The sequence below is a fragment of the Protopterus annectens genome, chromosome 10.part0 (genome assembly GCF_019279795.1).
Source record: "Protopterus annectens isolate FY-2018-M chromosome 10.part0, PAN1.0, whole genome shotgun sequence".
In the NCBI taxonomy this organism is placed as follows: Eukaryota; Metazoa; Chordata; order Ceratodontiformes; family Protopteridae; genus Protopterus; species Protopterus annectens.
Genome location: NC_056744.1, coordinates 1,724,848,949 through 1,724,867,271, shown reverse-complemented (window position 1 = coordinate 1,724,867,271; position 18,323 = coordinate 1,724,848,949). Strand labels below are relative to the sequence as shown.

At 36.9% G+C, this 18,323-nt stretch overlaps 1 protein-coding gene across 1 annotated transcript in view; it reads left to right on the top strand.

Annotated features, from left to right (window-relative positions):
• LOC122813966 (zinc finger protein 569-like) overlaps positions 1 to 18,323 on the top strand; it is a 142,147-nt gene that overhangs the window by 20,723 nt on the left and 103,101 nt on the right. The window contains exon 2 of the mRNA XM_044086520.1: positions 342 to 437. Coding sequence (XP_043942455.1) covers positions 342 to 437 — 96 coding nt within the window. The remainder of the gene's footprint in view (positions 1 to 341; positions 438 to 18,323) is intronic.

Below are 18,323 nucleotides of genomic sequence, written 5' to 3'. Positions count from 1 at the left end.
GAGATGTGTGTTGTAACAACATGATAGAAAATGGTCATTAAATTGTAAACATAATATAGTGCAACGTTTCATACAATAGTAAGCAGAATGCAGAAAATATAGACAAGTTTGTAAAACAGAAAGTAAGAAATACATAAACAGAAGATAAGCCCAGGGAAGAGCCAATTTCCAAGACTACAGCTGTGGAAGTTGTAGGAACTACTGACTGTTACTAGGCTTTATTAGAAACAGAGGCAGAGAGAGGAGGGGAAAAGGTTGCTGCAATAGTATATTTTTAGTTATTTAATTCATTTAATTTATGTGCACATTTATTAATTCATATAATTATTTAATATCCACAGGACAAGCTAAAAACAGCCTTATCATCCCTGGAATTAAAAGTCAGGCATCATAAAGATCTGCAGAAATTACATGAGAAGGAACTCCTGGACATACATGTAAGTAAAGTGACTGGGATCATATCTGAGTGTCCTGAATACAGGTGGTCATTATCAACGGTCCAAGACTATGTGTTGTGATTTGTAGGTCTGTCTGTGGCTAGTGACAAAGAAAAGGTGAGACAATTTTGACCCCGAAGCAGTCAGGAAATTTTATTGTTGGCTAGATAGACATCAACTTAAGGTTTATTTAATATTGTTACACCTTATCCATTTATGTCACCAAACAGTTCATAGAATGTTTAACAAATCATTTATTGATTATTTTTGGTATTATTAATCATTTAATAGTAAGGTCATAAGAAGTGTGCGTGTATGTGTGTGGGGTGAACATACATTGTACCAAAGATAAGTTTAAGTAGTTTAAGTCTGATAGAGTACTTGATGAGTGATACAAAGGTGTACAGTACTTGTTACTGTTACTTCCACTTAGTGTGACACTTAGGGTGACACAAAGGTACATTACCCGTTACTTCCACTTAGTACTTGATGGGTGAAAGGTACATTACTCGTTACTGTTACTTCCACTCAGTGCTTGATGGGAGACACAAAGGTACATTACTCGTTACTGTTACTTCCACTCAGTGCTTGATGGGAGACACAAAGGTCCATTACTCGTTACTGTTACTTCCACTCAGTGCTTGATGGGAGACACAAAGGTACATTACTCGTTACTGTTACTACCACTCACTGCTTGATGGGTGACACAAAGGTACATTACTCGTTACTGTTACTATCACTCAGCGCTTGATGGGTGACACAAAGGTGCATAACTCGTTACTGTTACTTCCACTCAGTGCTTGATGGGAGACACAAAGGTACATTACTCGTTACTGTTACTTCCACTCCGTGCTTGATGGGAGACACAAAGGTACATTACTCGGTACTGTTACTTCCACTCAGTGCTTGATGGGAGATGCACAGGTCCATTACTCGTTACTGTTACTTCCACTCCGTGCTTGATGGGAGACACAAAGGTACATTACTCGTTACTGTTACTTCCACTCAGTACTTGATGGGAGACACAAAGGTACATTACTCGTTACTGTTACTTCCACTCTGTGCTTGATGGGAGACACAAAGGTACATCACTCGATACTGTTACTTCCACTCAGTGATTGATGGGAGACATAAAGGTACATTACTCGTTACTGTTACTTCCACTCAGTGCTTGATGGGAGACACAAATGTACATTACTCGTTACTGTTACTTCCACTCAGTGCTTGTTGGGAGACACAAAGGTATATTACTCGTTACTGTTACTTCCACTCAGCGCTTGATGGGAGACACACAGGTCCATTACTTGTTACTGTTACTTCCACTCAGTGCTTGATGGGAGACACACAGGTCCATTACTCGTTACTGTTACTTCCACTTAGTGCTTGATGGGAGACACAAGGGTACATTACTCGTTACTGTTACTTCCACTCAGTGCTTGAAGGGAAACACAAAGTTACATTACTCGTTACTGTTATGTTACTGTTACTTCCACTCAGTGCTTGAAGGGAGACACAAAGGTACATTACTCGTTACTGTTACTTCCACTAAGTGCTTGAAGGGAGACACAAAGGTACATTACTCGTTACTGTTACTTCCACTCAGTGCTTGATGGGAGACGCACAGGTCCATTACTAGTTACTGTTACTTCCACTCAGTGCTTGATGGGAGACACACAGGTCCATTACTCGTTACTGTTACTTCCACTCAGTGCTTGATGGGAGAGACAAATTACTTTTGCTTCCATTCAGTACTTGGATAACTAGTGAGGTTTCCAGCTTTTAGGGCATGGGTTTTTTTTACAGCATTTGCATGTCCTTCTTGTGATCATCAGGGTTTTGCTTTATGGTGTATTTTCTTCCAAAACCCTATAATCTTGCTGGAAAGTTGAATTTGTGGCCCGTATGTGTGTGTGTGTGTGTGTGTGTGTGTGTGTGTGTGTGTGTGTGTGTGTGTGTGTTCATATCATATATATTTGTGTGTCTTTAGATATATATGATATAGCTATACATGTTCATATATATCATGTATGTGTGTGTGTGTGTGTGTGTGTGTGTGTGTGTGTATATATATATATATATATATATATATATATATATATATGTATATCTTTAAATAAAATCTAGCTATATCATATGTTCCAAGCACAGTACAGGACATTGTATACAGTGCAGGGTGTTGTGTAATCCCATTGCAGGCAGTCTGTATAAGTTGTGCAGCTGATCAGTAAGGGTACACAGACTGCCATTTATAATAAACAGACATAAGCACTGTGTTTAATGAATAGGGACGCACAGATGAAGTTTAGGGATGAACACTGGGATGGAGGACAGCTGAAACATTGTAATGTACCGCAGATGAGGGCATGTAAAAGGAAGACAGTTGTAGCAGGACCACTAATCACATCTGCATATGGCACAGTACAGACTGCACAGTGACAAAAGTATGTTATATGACTGGCTCACAAGGTGGCATAACAGTGGAGAAGATGTCTGTGTAATACAAGGATTAGCAATTGAGAGAATATCTATCATGGATGTTATATACAGTTATGGTTGGGTGCATATTGTGAAGCTGTGTGATTTGCCTGAATATGCCTGTATTGTCAGCAGAGGTTTCCAGCAAGTGGGATACAGTTACAGGCTCATGGCCAGCAGTAAAACCAACATGCACAGTATCAGAATAATACCACCAGTAATACCCATGTCTCTGATACCACATATGTGACTGTGAGCATGGATGGTTCTGCACCAGCACTCTTGTACAATTATTATGATGTCAGCAATCCGAGTGTAATCAAGCATATTCTCCTGACACTAACATTTGCTGGAGGTGTGAGGAGAGACACTTGATTTTATGATCATTACAAGCTAGTTGAATGGTGTGCGTGGCAAGATATCTGTATGGCACAGTCTGCATTGTTACAAATGTAAAATCATGCCATCAATGTCATTAAACAGCCATGTATGTACTGAGTTCATCGCCAAAACAGATATGTTTATGCAAAAAACTATTCCCTAGGTGTGCACAAATACATGTGTGATAGTTCTGGCAAAGGTGGTACATTGGAAGATGTGTAGGGAGGGACATGAGGAAGGGTGCATTATACTCTGGTATTGGTGTGGTGAAGGCTGTGAACTATGAAAGTATTATGGCCTTTCATGTGGATGTCCACACATACTCAGTTGTGTTGTATACAAGGGAGCACTCACCACTGTGGACACATGCTGGTGGAAAGTCTGCATACCATATAACCCAGGACACAGGCCAGGTACCAACTGGTCTGCTTATAGGGCATGAGTTCTACATGATCCTTGGTTTGTGCATTTGTTTGCATAACGAAACAAATCCTAACATGTTTTTTGCATCTCATGTGTTGTCATGGCTGCGGCAGCCGTGTGTGTGTGTGTGTGTGTGTGTGTGTGTGTGTGTGTGTGTGTGTGTGTGTGTGTGTTGATACTGTCTATTATACTAATAGCACTGTTGTAGTCAATGATTGCCTGCAATGTGTAGCCCTCCAGACAGCTGTTTGTATACAGGATCCATATGTCATTCTTGACATCTGTGATTTAAATCATGGTCAAGAAAAGGACCTAGCAGACAGCCCTGATAGAATTGATTACTGGACATGAGGTATAGGTCACTTCACACATTCCAACATATTTAGATGTCATAAGTGATCCAGTGTTCTACTTACTTGTTGATATAGTTGTTTATGGCCTCATCTGACAGTGAAGAGTTAATACCTCAGTATGAAATCCTGTCAAATGCCTTGGCCTGATCAGTTTCCACAGGATGACAGTGTTGTCATCCTGTATGCCTTATATAGCATTTTGAAGACGTCTGACAAATGTGACAGACATAGATGCTCCATTAATAATTCACACATGTCTGTTGCACACAGCTGGAATATTACTAGTTCCATTTACAAAAGACTCATGACGAAATGTTGGTCTACCTCACAGATCAGGAGAGTCAGGGAGTGTCTATAAATGCATGCATCAGGTGCTGACCCCACCCCATTCAGATGGATGCATGGTGATGTACACCCTTCAACGGGAACATAGTCCATTTGGAGGGTGTGTTTGAAGTGTGTAGTAAAACCATATCCGGTAACCGTATATTCTGACTCATGCTATAGGTGATCTGTGATGTTGTCCAAGCCCATTCATTCTGTGTGATAGGCCTGCATGAAGGTAAGACATACTGCATACTGCCTTTCTTGATATGTCCTAAGGTTTGGACACAATCCCCCACTCAGTTATCATTGACAAACTCTACCAGATGGGGATTAACAGTTACATGACTAGATGGTTAACCAATTGCCTGTCCGATGGACCACATACTATGAAAGTTGGTGAGTCAAACTCTACCACAAGAGCAGTCACCATTGATGAACCCAAGGATCTGTGTTGGGTCCAGTACTGCTTGTAATCTATTTCTCAACAGCCCAGGCTACAGAATATGACCTGTGCCTTACCAAGTTTGCTGATTCCTGCTTATTGGTTGCAATCATTGAGTCCACCAATGGTGTTAACATAATACGGGAAGATCTAACACAGACAAATAATTGGTGCCAAAGCCACACAGTCTACTAATAAATACAGAATGTGTCAGGATTTGGGCCTTATGCAAAGTGGAATTTCGTGGTAAGTACACCGTTGACAACACTGCCCCCATGCTGAAACCAGTGTTGGAAGATCTGGGAACACAAGTAGATAGCAATCAGAAGTTCGACCAACAAGTGTCCACAGTGGTATGGAAAGATGACACTGTGCACCTCTTAAGTCAGGCCATCATATTCAGATTTGAGAATGATATGACAGTACTGTGCTTGAAGCTCATCAGAACATTAATACAGTATAATGCTTTCTTTTGCATGTACCTCACCAGACACCTGCAGCAGCTGGACAGACCACGGGGTATTTTCACATCAAGAAAATACAAGTCTGACAAACCATGCTTTGATGTATGTGGAGAGACTGTAAGCCCTGTTCCTGAAATCTGTAATGTATAGTAAGAGGTGATTTGTGCCTGGACTATAGGCCATCTCTGTCCCTGCCTTGATGGGTGTACTGCACATCTGCAAATCAGCAGAGCTTAGGGAGAGGAAGACGGTAAGAGCACAGTCCCACATGCTATTGTAAAATGCTCTCTCTAATCTCATGCAAGTGCCCAAACCCACACACACACATGCATGCACACCCCTCCCATTTGACTGTAGTGAGAACAGAACTCCTACCCAAGTACAGACTAGAGAACTCAGGACATTATGCAGGTGCCGCAGCACAAGTCTGACTTTTACATGGCTGCAGGACAATTTATAGTGGATGACATCAGCAAGGGATGTTGGAGACAGGAGGTTGGCTGAGTAGGTATTCTAACAATATAATGTATGTTGTCATTCTATAGCTGTGCATGGTATATAGCACAGCATGCATTATTTATTTATGTAGTGGATTTCATATATTTGTGAACAATTACTGAGAGACCATGTTCACATTGCATGGGGGGAGGTAAGAGATGGCTGCATTGTAAGTATCTGTCATATTCTTAGATATGGCCTTCATTTTTTTCCTATTTACAGATTATGTCCAGAACATTAAATGGACATTAAACAGCAGTAATGCATGCTAATGTTCAGTTTGCATAGCACACCACAGAGCAGTGGGTTTGCGCAATGGCTACAAACTGAGCATGTGCGATGCACATTTATTTAGCTTTTACTTGTTTGTACACAGGTAAGCAGTGCACAATAATGAGGCTCTTTGCTAAAATGATGAGATGTAGTATTGACTGTATGAAAAAAAGAATATAATGAACATGAGCATGCACTTTTACGGCCCTGTTTTTATATTGTTCACCTGTAATAGGCTGTTTTAAAATTAAACAATACATATATTTTCCACACCTACGTCTAAGTGTATAAAAGCTGATATTTATAACATTGTAAAGTATTTCTGATTTTTTTTTATTTTTTTTGTTACTGAAGATCGCTTGTCTGTGACAAATAAAGGCTTGTTGCTTTGGAACACTATGTGGGTTTCATGATTTTTGGAAATTACTGTAACTGAGTTCATCAACGAAGTTTTATGACTAGTACTTTTTTTATTTTTTTATTGACTGTATGAAACACAGTTGCTGCTTAGCTGACTCTGTGGCAGCAAGCTAAAATGCACTGACACATTTATTTTTCAGCACAGGTGTATATAATACTTTTAAAGAAGTAGTGATAATGGAATGAGATAATACCTTTAGCTACAGTCACTGTGTTACTGTGTGTTAGTGTAGTGCAGCATGTTTAAGTGGCATTGCATGGAGCTAACTGCACCAAGAAAGTGCTGCTTGGCATTGGTGTGCAATGCCATACTCGGCGCAAACATAGAAGCTAAAAGTGAAGGGCTGTACTGTTTTTGACTACTCATGTATGTTGTGTGCGATTCTATTTTTTTTACCAGATTATAGGTGTTAAAATGTGGTAGTTAGGAAAGTGGTAGAATGGGGGAGAAGCAGGGGGAAGAACAAAGGGAAAGCAATATAGGAATGTGCAGGAGGGAGGTAGGAAAGAACCATAGCTATCCATTTCTTAAACAGTGTAAAATAAAACTATGTACAGAATGTTAGCTAAATATGGACCATCACCTACATAAAGAGAGGTGACAGCAATGCAATCCTGTCGTATAACCATTTGGACTGAATCAAGTGTGTCAAGCAGACACGAGTGAAATGTAGAGCTATGTATGAGACGATATTTTTTTGTGGGACAGGTGCCCTTTTTTGCTTTAAGAGGAATGCTGGGTAAGGGGTGTTCATATTTCTTGGTGAGGTAAGTTGAGTAAGTGAGGAAGCAAATGGGAAAAAAAAAAAAAAGACAAACAAGATAAGACACGGGGATGGTGAGGGACATGAAAGGTTGGTTTTGCGTATGACACTGTACACCAACCCTAGCAACTCCTCACAGATGAAAAAACACTACCTCCGCCAGTGCTCCCAGAGAGTACCACAGCAACAGCTTCCATGCGCCACTATCTGAGGGCCCAGGTAGTGCATCTGCAGCAGAGGCAGTTCTGCCAGGTTGGGTCCCAGATGTGCTGGGCGTTGGTGCTGGAGCCAGTGGAGTGGGTACAGGCTAACCTACTGAAGTCGGCCAACCTGTCTTTGCTGTAAATCATTGATTTGTTACAGATAGATTACATGGAGACATTTGGTTGACACATAATATATAAAAAACAGAAGTAAGGGTTGGGGTGAGAGACATAAAGAGAGAATGCATTTTGCGTCACATAAGATGATACTAATGTTATCACAATACTACTATTTTATCTGAAGTTTTACATTTAAGTACACATCCTAACAACTGCAAACTGCAAATATTAGTTTGAGCAATCCATAATTATAAAGTGCATATATTGTACTTGTGCTTGGTCTAACTGTACAGATTACAGGTAACAGCAGGCATATATGCCAGTAGTACAGATTGTAAAATCTGTAATATTATTAAAGATTTAGCAGTATTGTTTAGTTGCTGCTTGTGATATTTGAACCCAGAATCTCTGAGTGTAGTTTTATACTTGACCCCTTAAGCTGGTTTATGCTACAGAGTTATGCATGCATACTTGCTTGTACAGTTAGGACACGATTGCTGTATAGAAGACAAAAATATCCTACTACAATTTTAAAACTACAATAAGACTTCTCTTGTGCTGCATAAATGCCTTTAGCTTCCCTCAACCTCTCCAAATATTCATCGTGAGTGAGACAGTTCACATCTGTCTCGGGATTTGCTTTGAAATAACAAAAAAAAAAGAAGAGCTTTACGCATACCAGTGTGGTCTACATGTAGCTTTTGTTATATTATAAATTCTCTATATAAGCTTACTTACACAGCTGTGGGATGTCTCTTGTTCTGAACTCAGTCAACGACTGGTTGAGTGCATTCTGTGTAGTTCACTAAAAAGGTGCCTATATTGTTCTCCAGTGTGTGGGATGCCAGTTGCAGTGGATACAGCCTGATGCAAACTATTCCATGCCTCAGAGTTGTACTGAGAGCCAGAGTAGTCCCTCTCCAGAACTTTTGGCTTTGGCACTTTACCAGGTGATATTACTTTGGATTTATCTGCAAAGAAGACTACTGATCTTGATAAAGCTATGCTTTCATTTGTCAGCTATATAGTGGTATGTGTGTGTGTGTGTGTGTATGTGTGTGTGTATATATATATATATATATATATATATATATATATATATATATATATATATATATATATATATATATATATATATATATATATATATATATATATATATATATATATATATATATATATATATATATATATATATATATATATATATATATATATATATATATATATATATATATATATATATATATATATATATATATATATATATATATATATATATATATATATATATATATATATATATATATATATATATATATATATATATATATATATATATATATATATATATATATATATATATATATATATATATATATATATATATATATATATATGTATATATATATATATATATATATATATATATATATATATATATATATATATATATATATATATATATATATATATATATATATATATATATATATATATATATATATGCATATATATATATATATATATATATATATATATATATATATATATATATATATATATATATATATATATATATATATATATATATATATATATATATATATATATATATATATATATATATATATATATATATATATATATATATATGCATATATATATATATATATATATATATATATATATATATATATATATATATATATATATATATATATATATATATATATATATATATATATATATATATATATATATATATATATATATATATATATATGTATATATATATATATATATATATATATATATATATATATATATATATATATATATATATATATATATATATATATATATATATATATATATATATATATATATATATATATATATATATGCATATATATATATATATATATATACATGCATATATATATATATATATATATATATATATATATATATATATATATATATATATATATATATACATATATATATATATATATATATATATATATATATATATATATATATATATATACATATATATATATATATATGCATATATATATATATAGATATATATATATGCATATATATATATATATATATATATATATATGCATATATATATATATATATATATATATATATATATGCATATATATATATATATATATATGCATATATATATATATATATATATATATATATATATATATATATATATATATATATATCTATGCCTTACTAACTGGTTAACTTTTATCTGTATGCACTTCTTATAAGTGTACTGATGGCAAAGGACTTTTTTTTGGGTCATTTTACTTTCTCAGATGTGCAGCATTATTAAATGTCATCATAAGTGTTTATGTTACAACTGTTTTCCTCTTCACACTCTAAATTATGTTTGTGTGAGGTCATGTACTATATTTGTCAATGACACAGGAGTGTTAGCCTTCTAGGATGGGCCATTCACAACTGTAGGAATGTGCTGGGCACAGGTAGGCATGACTGGCAATTACATATTATTGAACAGTATGTGGTAAATGTGTATGCATATTTCATTGACAGTTTATTTTTTTAGCAGCTTTAGCAGTTCACTGAGGGTTTGTTTGCAAAAAGTGTCATTTGCATATTGTTTCGGGGGTGGGGGAGCCAAGTTCCATTCCTGTGTTGGCACAAAAAAAAGGAGTTGTACTTGTTTTGTATAAAATCTGTGTGATTGTAATATGTTACAACAACGTTATTCCTTATTTTATATTTCAAGATCTGGATTTCTCCAGTGTCTAATAGTGAAGCTTTTATGTGTTATATCTAAACAGGGCATTTGTTTATGTGATACTTGTCTGTATTGTCCTTCTGTTGTGTTTTATGTCAAGAAGAGAAACAGGAACACCTGCAGGCAAAGGTCAAACGAATTCACAATATATAATCCAAAGAAGACTTCTGCCACCCCAGCATATCTCCACGTCCCATCTCAAGCAGAAAAGAAGCCTTCAACCACCACTGCAATGAGCAGCAAAGAGCAGCAGAATGACAAACTGTAAAAAAAAACAAAAACAAAAAAGTTTAAGTTTAAAAGCAAAAGGAGTTTGCTTTTGGCAAAAAAACTTCCTCAGACAGGTCTTCTTTTTTGGATTGTTTTATGTCAACTAAGATTATGGCACCTAAGTGTCCCAATTCCCACAAAAATCCCCCTTCACTCACTCTGAGATAATTGTCGAAGCATTTACATACATACAAATATTTCAATTACAGACATTAATGCCCTTCTAGCTTGCCAATAAACCACAACACTTGTTCCCATAAGCATCCAGGCTGTTTTTAAAAATATCTAAACTAGTACTTTAATGTAATTTGGTAGTCTGTTCCATGCTTCAGCTACTCTGTCAGAGAACCAATTAGCACACTTCTCATTCCTATAGAATCTCCTACATAGGTTATCTGATGGTTTTCTAGAACTTTTTGTTAACCCCAAACATTCACAGAGGTAGTTGTCAGTAAATGCTCTATATACCCGAGTAAGATCTCCTCTTAGATGTCTGTAAGAGACACTATACAAGTTCAAATATTTTCCTTTTTCATAATGACTCCAATTGTCACATCGATGGATACCCTTGGTATAGTTCCATCATACTCTTCCCAGTTTACTCATGCTTGTTTTCTTATAGGGTTTCCATATCGTTATTCCATACTCCAGTTTCGGTCTAACGTGACTAACAAACAGTGACTTCATTATGTTTGATTTCCTAGACTTTATACATCTTTTTATACAGCCTATAGTTCTACAACTGTCATTAACCAATTGATTGATATGATTAGAAAAATTCATAGCTGAATGTACCCATATATCCAGTGCCTTAGATGAATCTACAGTTTCAATCACTGTGTGCTGTATTAAATCGTCACTTTCAATTTATGCCTACCAAATCTCATATGTTTAGTTTTTTATGTATTTATCAACATAATACTCTCCTGTGCCCAAATGGTTAATTTAGTCAAGTTATTTTGCAGACAAGCCTTATCTGTAACACATGTAATCAGTTTACCCAGATTCAGTTCATCTGCATATAGACTGTAGAACACCTCAGTTAGGTCTGAAAAATGCAATCTAAACAAGTAAGGGCCTAGGACAGAGTCCTGTGGGACACCTTGACTGTAACCAAGGATTTTGCTTGTCCAGCTGGTGTATGATATTTGCCATGTCCTGTTTGTAAGCCATGCAGCTATCCATCTTATCAAGAGTACATCAATACCTAGCTGAACTAATTTGTTAATTAGTGTTATGTGTATGACCCTGTAAAATCCTGAAGTTAAGTTTATATAAATTACATCACTCACAATTTTTCATTCATAGCTGTTATTATATTGTTATAGAACATTATGTTACAGGTGGTAATAGATCGGTTTTGAACAAATGCATGCTGATGTATGGTTTCAAGTCCCAACCAATCCAGTTCTGACAATAACTTATCCAATATTACCGTCTGCATTATTTTTCTACAACATGAAGGTAGACATAAGGCTCTGTATGACTCTGGGCTTGTCCTACTCCCCTTTCCCTTAAAGCAGGTTTAAAAAGTGCATTTTTCCAATCTTGAGGGATCTCCCCATATTTATGTGATCTAGTGAATAACAGATATAATGGTACTCCAAGTTCTTAATGAAGTGTTCTCAGGTCATTTTTACTAATTCCGTCTACTCCCTGCGCTTTGTTTGGATCCAGTTTGCGAAGATCTTTTTCAATGTAATCTAATCCAGTATCGAGTTAGGTGGATGTCACCAGGACAACTTGCCACCCCTTTTTGGAGCCAAACTTTTTTGCATAAGATTTTGTAAATATATCTATAATCTGTTGTGCCTGAGGATAAACTTTAGAATCTGCACACAGTTTATCAGTTTGTGTGTCTTTACTCCTTCCACATCTTATGTATCTATAGAAAGGTTTTATACTATGCTCAGTATCTTTATATGTTGTCCAGCTTGTTTATTTTAGTTTTAAAAGTTGTAGTTTGACCTCTCTTTTATTTTTTATATTTTTGTTTCTCACCTTAATCAGACATCTTGTTCTTATGGAAATGTATCCGCCTGATGTATGCCTAGATCCTGATGTTAAACATTTTTTGATTTTCTGCACTCAATTTCTTTCAAAACTTTTCACATTTCATCTGCAGTTTTTCCACTGAACAAGTCACTCCAGTTAGTTTTACACAGTGACTGTTTGTTTTCTTCCATATAATCTGTTATCAACCTTCTGTGCATTGGCTTAGATTTCATTGTGGCAGAATTATCTAGCAACAAATTAACCTTTATAACCCCATGATCACTGCACACCAATGGTGGTAAAAACTTTACTTGAAATTTCAGTAATTTCTTTGGGAACACAATGTCTAGTATGTTCTGTCCCCTGGTAGTTTTTTTACAATTTGAAGCAATTGTTGTTCCTGAATATACGCTGTGATTAATTTCCTTACTAATATTGTAGAATAGATATTATACAATGACTCCCTATTACTATTCGAAAACGTGTACGCTGATTGACCCGGCCCAACCAGCGTGCCCATTGTAAATCCCACAATATACCAGTGGAAAAAGGTCCGGTCACCTGGACTTTTTTTCGTTGGTATAAAGTCCCCCAAAACTTTTTTTTTTTTTTTTTTTTTTTTTTTTTTTACAATTAAAAAAAAAAAAAAGAAAAAAAACTGAGCAATGTAGACTTTCTTTTCTCCATTGCTTCAGTTTCAAAGCATTGATGTACTGGGTATGCATGGGAATGCAAGTCCCATACGCATGCGCAGTACATCAAAACAAAGAAGCAGTATACCATAACCGGCGGAAGAACAGTAATCCGCCATATCCGCCATTATACAAAGACATATTTAAGAAAAGTAAGTATTTTTTTTCCTTAAATAATGTCATTGTATAATAGCAATAACCAACTCCGTGGTTGTGGTATATTGAAGATTTACCCATGGTTGCCTTTGTTTAATCAGTCGGGCTTCGCCCTCGTGATTAAACAACACCAACCGTGGGTAAATCTTCAATGTACCACACCACGTCATCGGTTATTGCTTTATTATTCTAGTCTGTTTCTGGTAAGTTTAAGTCCCCAGCTAAATATTATTCTTCCCTTCTGTGTTTCATGCAAGAAATGTATGTATTCCTCTAGGTCATCTGCATTTGACTTTGGTGGTTTATACACTCCTAACAGTTCTGTTCCATGGTTGTCTTTATTGTCACAGTTACACAGTCTATAGTGTTGGTGTTATCATTGAACATGTAGTAATCACAGGTCTCATAGCTATCTTTTTAATCCCTATCATAACAACTCCACCTGATTTTTTATTAGATTGTCTGTTACAGCAAAAACCTTTATACCTTGACAGAAATGGTTTCCAGTCATTGTTCTTTAACCATGTTTCACAAGCAATAACATCAATCTTGTGGGAACATAGCAAATTTTGCAATAAAAAATATATATATATTATTAATGCTCCTAGCATTAACAACCATCAGAGCTGTATCAAATGTTGCTATCTGTGGGCTGGTACATTTTCGACATGGCAAAAATCCTGCCTATTGTTTGTCAAATACTGCAAAATATCTGCTGCAAAATTTCTCTTCCCTGATCTAGACAAATGCACACCATCCTGTCTGAACACGAGTGCCCAAAACAAGGGTTGGATGTTGTACGCATTTCCATTTTTTAAAACAAGACATTTTTTCCATGTAGGTATTTACCCCAAAATTCTTTTCATTCACAGTGACCTGCCTATCCCTTCTATAGCGTCCTAACACCAGTACAAGCAGTACTCTAAGAGGGCTGTCAGTTCCTTACTAACAGTCAGAGAATTCTTGTGGGTGACATCATTTGTAACAACATAAATCAAAACAGATACATACTTCCCTACATTAAGGCGTTCCAAGGCTTGTCTCACATCTTCTTTTTTTGCTCCTGGCAGGCATAACACTATTTGATGTTCATGATCATCTCTGCAGATATAAGTATCAGTTCCTCTAGTAATTCAGTCTCCAATTACAAGAATCTTTGCTAGCCAACTCTGAAGAATCTTCAGCTTCTAATACAGTAATATCTGCTCTGTCAATTGTTACGAAGGATAGATCTTCATCACTATTAATACTACGATTTTCATTGTGTATTAAATTCTCATCCAGCTGGTGGTGTAAATCCACAGCTTGAGTCATGTAGTCAACATCTGTCTTTCTCCTCTTTTTTTCTTACAATAATCTTCAATCCTTCCAAATTCAATTTTGAATACTTCCTTTTCACCTGCCCTTTGCAACATGGTTTCTTTTTGCTTGAGAGGGGGCATGGAGATATGTCTGGCAGAATGCAGATTTTGCAGCAGATAGTAGCTGATGCTAATGCAGTGGGAAGACACAGCAGGACATATGACCAGGTGGGACCATGGGGCCTCTGACAGGATTTCATCAGCCAGGAGGAAAGCAGCTGCAGTGGCCCGTGACCAGGAGGCTACCAGGGGGACCTGCTACAGAGCCACCACTGACAGCAAATGAAGAGTTCCTGTCCACTGTCAGGGATCCAGATGCAGGGAAGTGCACAACAGCATGTCATTGGTGTTGGTGCTGCTGCTTCAGAGAGGACAGGTGTGTCTCAGGAGGAGCTTCCAGGTAGGCTTACCTATATCAGCTGTTAAATACATCTTGGATAGTAAAATATTGACAGAAAATGGATAGTAAAATATTAACAGCAAACACAATTTCTGTATAACAATTTTTAACTGTAACTTTTTTGGGGGAATGTTTTTGTTAAAGTTTATACATTCAGGTTAATTACACATTGGCTTGGGTTGGATGTGTCCTCCATGTTCTTGTTAAAAATATGATTAATGGAAATATAAAGAGCAACATTTTAACCCCCCATGTTACTCTTCACTGTGATGCTGGTGTCCTTACCTTTCACTTCACTTCTTACAGGACCATCACACATACCCAAGCAGTGAAGCATCTACACATGGTAAGCCAAACATTCTTTTGTCACCACTGATAATGAGTTAGAAGAAACTTTTTATTTTCTGGTGTGGGTGTGTGTATTGCTGCACTGTCTGTAGTAGTGGCACCACTGTTAGTGTGTTAGCATATATTAGACTATAGCAGTTTAGGTTTAATTGCTTTCCTGTGTTTGTTGCTTATTATCACAAGTGATCCTGACAGTGGAAGTGTGGGAATCTTACTACCTGATGTCCATGTATCTGCAGACTCTGAAGATAGTGGTGGGCAGATAGAGGCACAGTGGGGACTACAGAGGCTGAATCTGACACTGAGGTTGACATCAGCCATCACTTGTAATTCAGACACAGCCAGTATGCCTATGCCAACACATTCCAGTGAGCCATCAAATATTGGACAGATGGAGGGAGGGTGATACATTCAATCAGGATAGTGTGGTTACTGTGGTTTCAGTACCCATTGACTCTGACAGTAACCAAGTTATCACACAGGAATGTTGCTAGGGGTGCTGATATGAGGCCTGCTGTCCATCCTCCACCTAATGCAGGTGTGTCTTCCCGTGCCATTCAGTGTATGTTTAGGGCCATCACAGAGGCACAGGCATATTCCAATAAGTACTCCAGAGCAATGCTTAGGGTTGTAGATGTTGCACAGGCTGACATGTGTGACTGCCTGCAATGTGTTGCCAATCCTATGGATCAGATGTATGACACATTGGAATGGGCAGTGTCTGTGATGGAATGTTTGCTGGGAGGGGAGGCTGCATCCATGTGGGTGTAGGTCGGGCAACATTATCTGATGTTAGCCGATGTGGCCATGACAGATCATGCTCCCATAGTGGGTCTACTTCCACTGCTCCATCACTGGTTGGGGTGTCCACTCCTAGACATGGCAGACTATGGAACCATGGTCCTGGCTGTCCTCATGAGGAGAGGTCATCCAGCAGACATCAGTCACATTCAAACAGCAGCAGTGCATCTGAATGGGGGCATGGACATGCCACTGCAACTCCTAGCAAAACCAGGTGTTTTGGTCAAGAATGACGGCGATGATCTGCCGCCTCTACCATACATGGTTCACACCTGTCTGGCAAAAAACATAGAGCTAGCACACAGCTTGGCTGTATACTTGCATACACTCACACACCAAGTTCAAGTGCAGGGCCCACACAGTCACACAGACAGTCACGCGGACACACACCCACCCACGCGGGCACACACCCACACACCCACACACACACACACACACACACACACACACACACACACACACACACACACACACACACACACACACACACAGATGAAATAACAGCCAGAGAGATTGAAACAAAGTTGAGAAAAGCCTCTAACTGGAAAACCCCAGGCCCAGATGCAATAACTAACTTTTGGGTTAAAGTCTTAACTTCTTTGCATAAGGATTTAGCCATGAGTAAGAACTATTTGTATGCACACACCGACCAGACACTGCACTGGTTTAACAGGAAAAACAGCGCTCTTACTTAAGAGTGAACCTCCAAGATACCATAAAAATTATAGACCAATAACTTGTCTTCCAACATCATAAACTATACTTGGGAATTGATGCTGACAGTTTATAATCATTTAGAAGAAAACTCAATTATGGCAGTAGAACAAAGGGGGGCAATAAAAGAAAGTCGTATGGAACAAAGGATCATTGATGTTAAAGTCATAGTGGAGAAGTGTAAAAAGGGGAAGAATCTAAAGTATGGCAGGGATTGACTACAAAAAAGCATTTGATAGTATCCCACATTCATGGATAAAAGAGTGCTTAAAAATGTAAAAGATACACCCTACATTGATTGACTACATTACAGTAACCATGAAACAATGGCAGACCACTTTGCAATTAAGCCATGATAAAGGACATATTATTATCCCAGGGATTAAAATTCAAAGGGGGATATTCCAGGGTGACTCTCTGTCACCGTTGCTATTCTGCCTTGCCATTAATCCATTAAGCTGTCTACTTAACAGCTTTCTTAGCAAACAACAAAGTCTAATGACTTCTCATCTTCTCTTTGTCAATGATTTAAAACTGTATAGCTCATCAGATGAGGAGCAGAAAGCACAGCTGCAGGTTGTCAAAACTTTTTTAGATGATATTGGAATGTCATATGGTCTTGATAAATGTGCAAATGCAACCTTTAAAAAGGGGAAAATGCAGCACCAGGAAAACGTCAGTTTGGGACAAGAATGTGATGTTAAAGAACTTGAGCAAGAGGGAGTGTATAAATAAGTGGGAATTGATGAAGGATCAGCAACAAAACATGAACAAATGTGAATAAAACTCAGTAAGGAGTACTTTAGAAAACTTAAATTAATCCTTAAAACAACATTGACATCTTGGAACAAGATCCAAGCTATAAATCAATTTGATCTTCCTGTCTTAACTTATAGTTTTGGAGTGATTGACTGGCCCCACAAAGTGTTGGATAGACTGGATATTAAAACAAGAAGGATGCTTCATGCTCACCAAATTATTTATAAAAATCAGTGTATACCAAGATTATATATTTCCCGTTCCAAAGGAGGGATGGGCCTCCTTGAAATTGATTACATGTATAGATCTGCAGTCGTGGGACTGGACATCTACTGACCTCACAAGATCCAAATGTAGTGAAAGCCTTGAAAGATGAGGAGAATAAATCTAAAGATGATGTCTCTGCTTAATTTAGCAGAAGCATATTGATGTCAAGCAGGAATGGAAATCAAA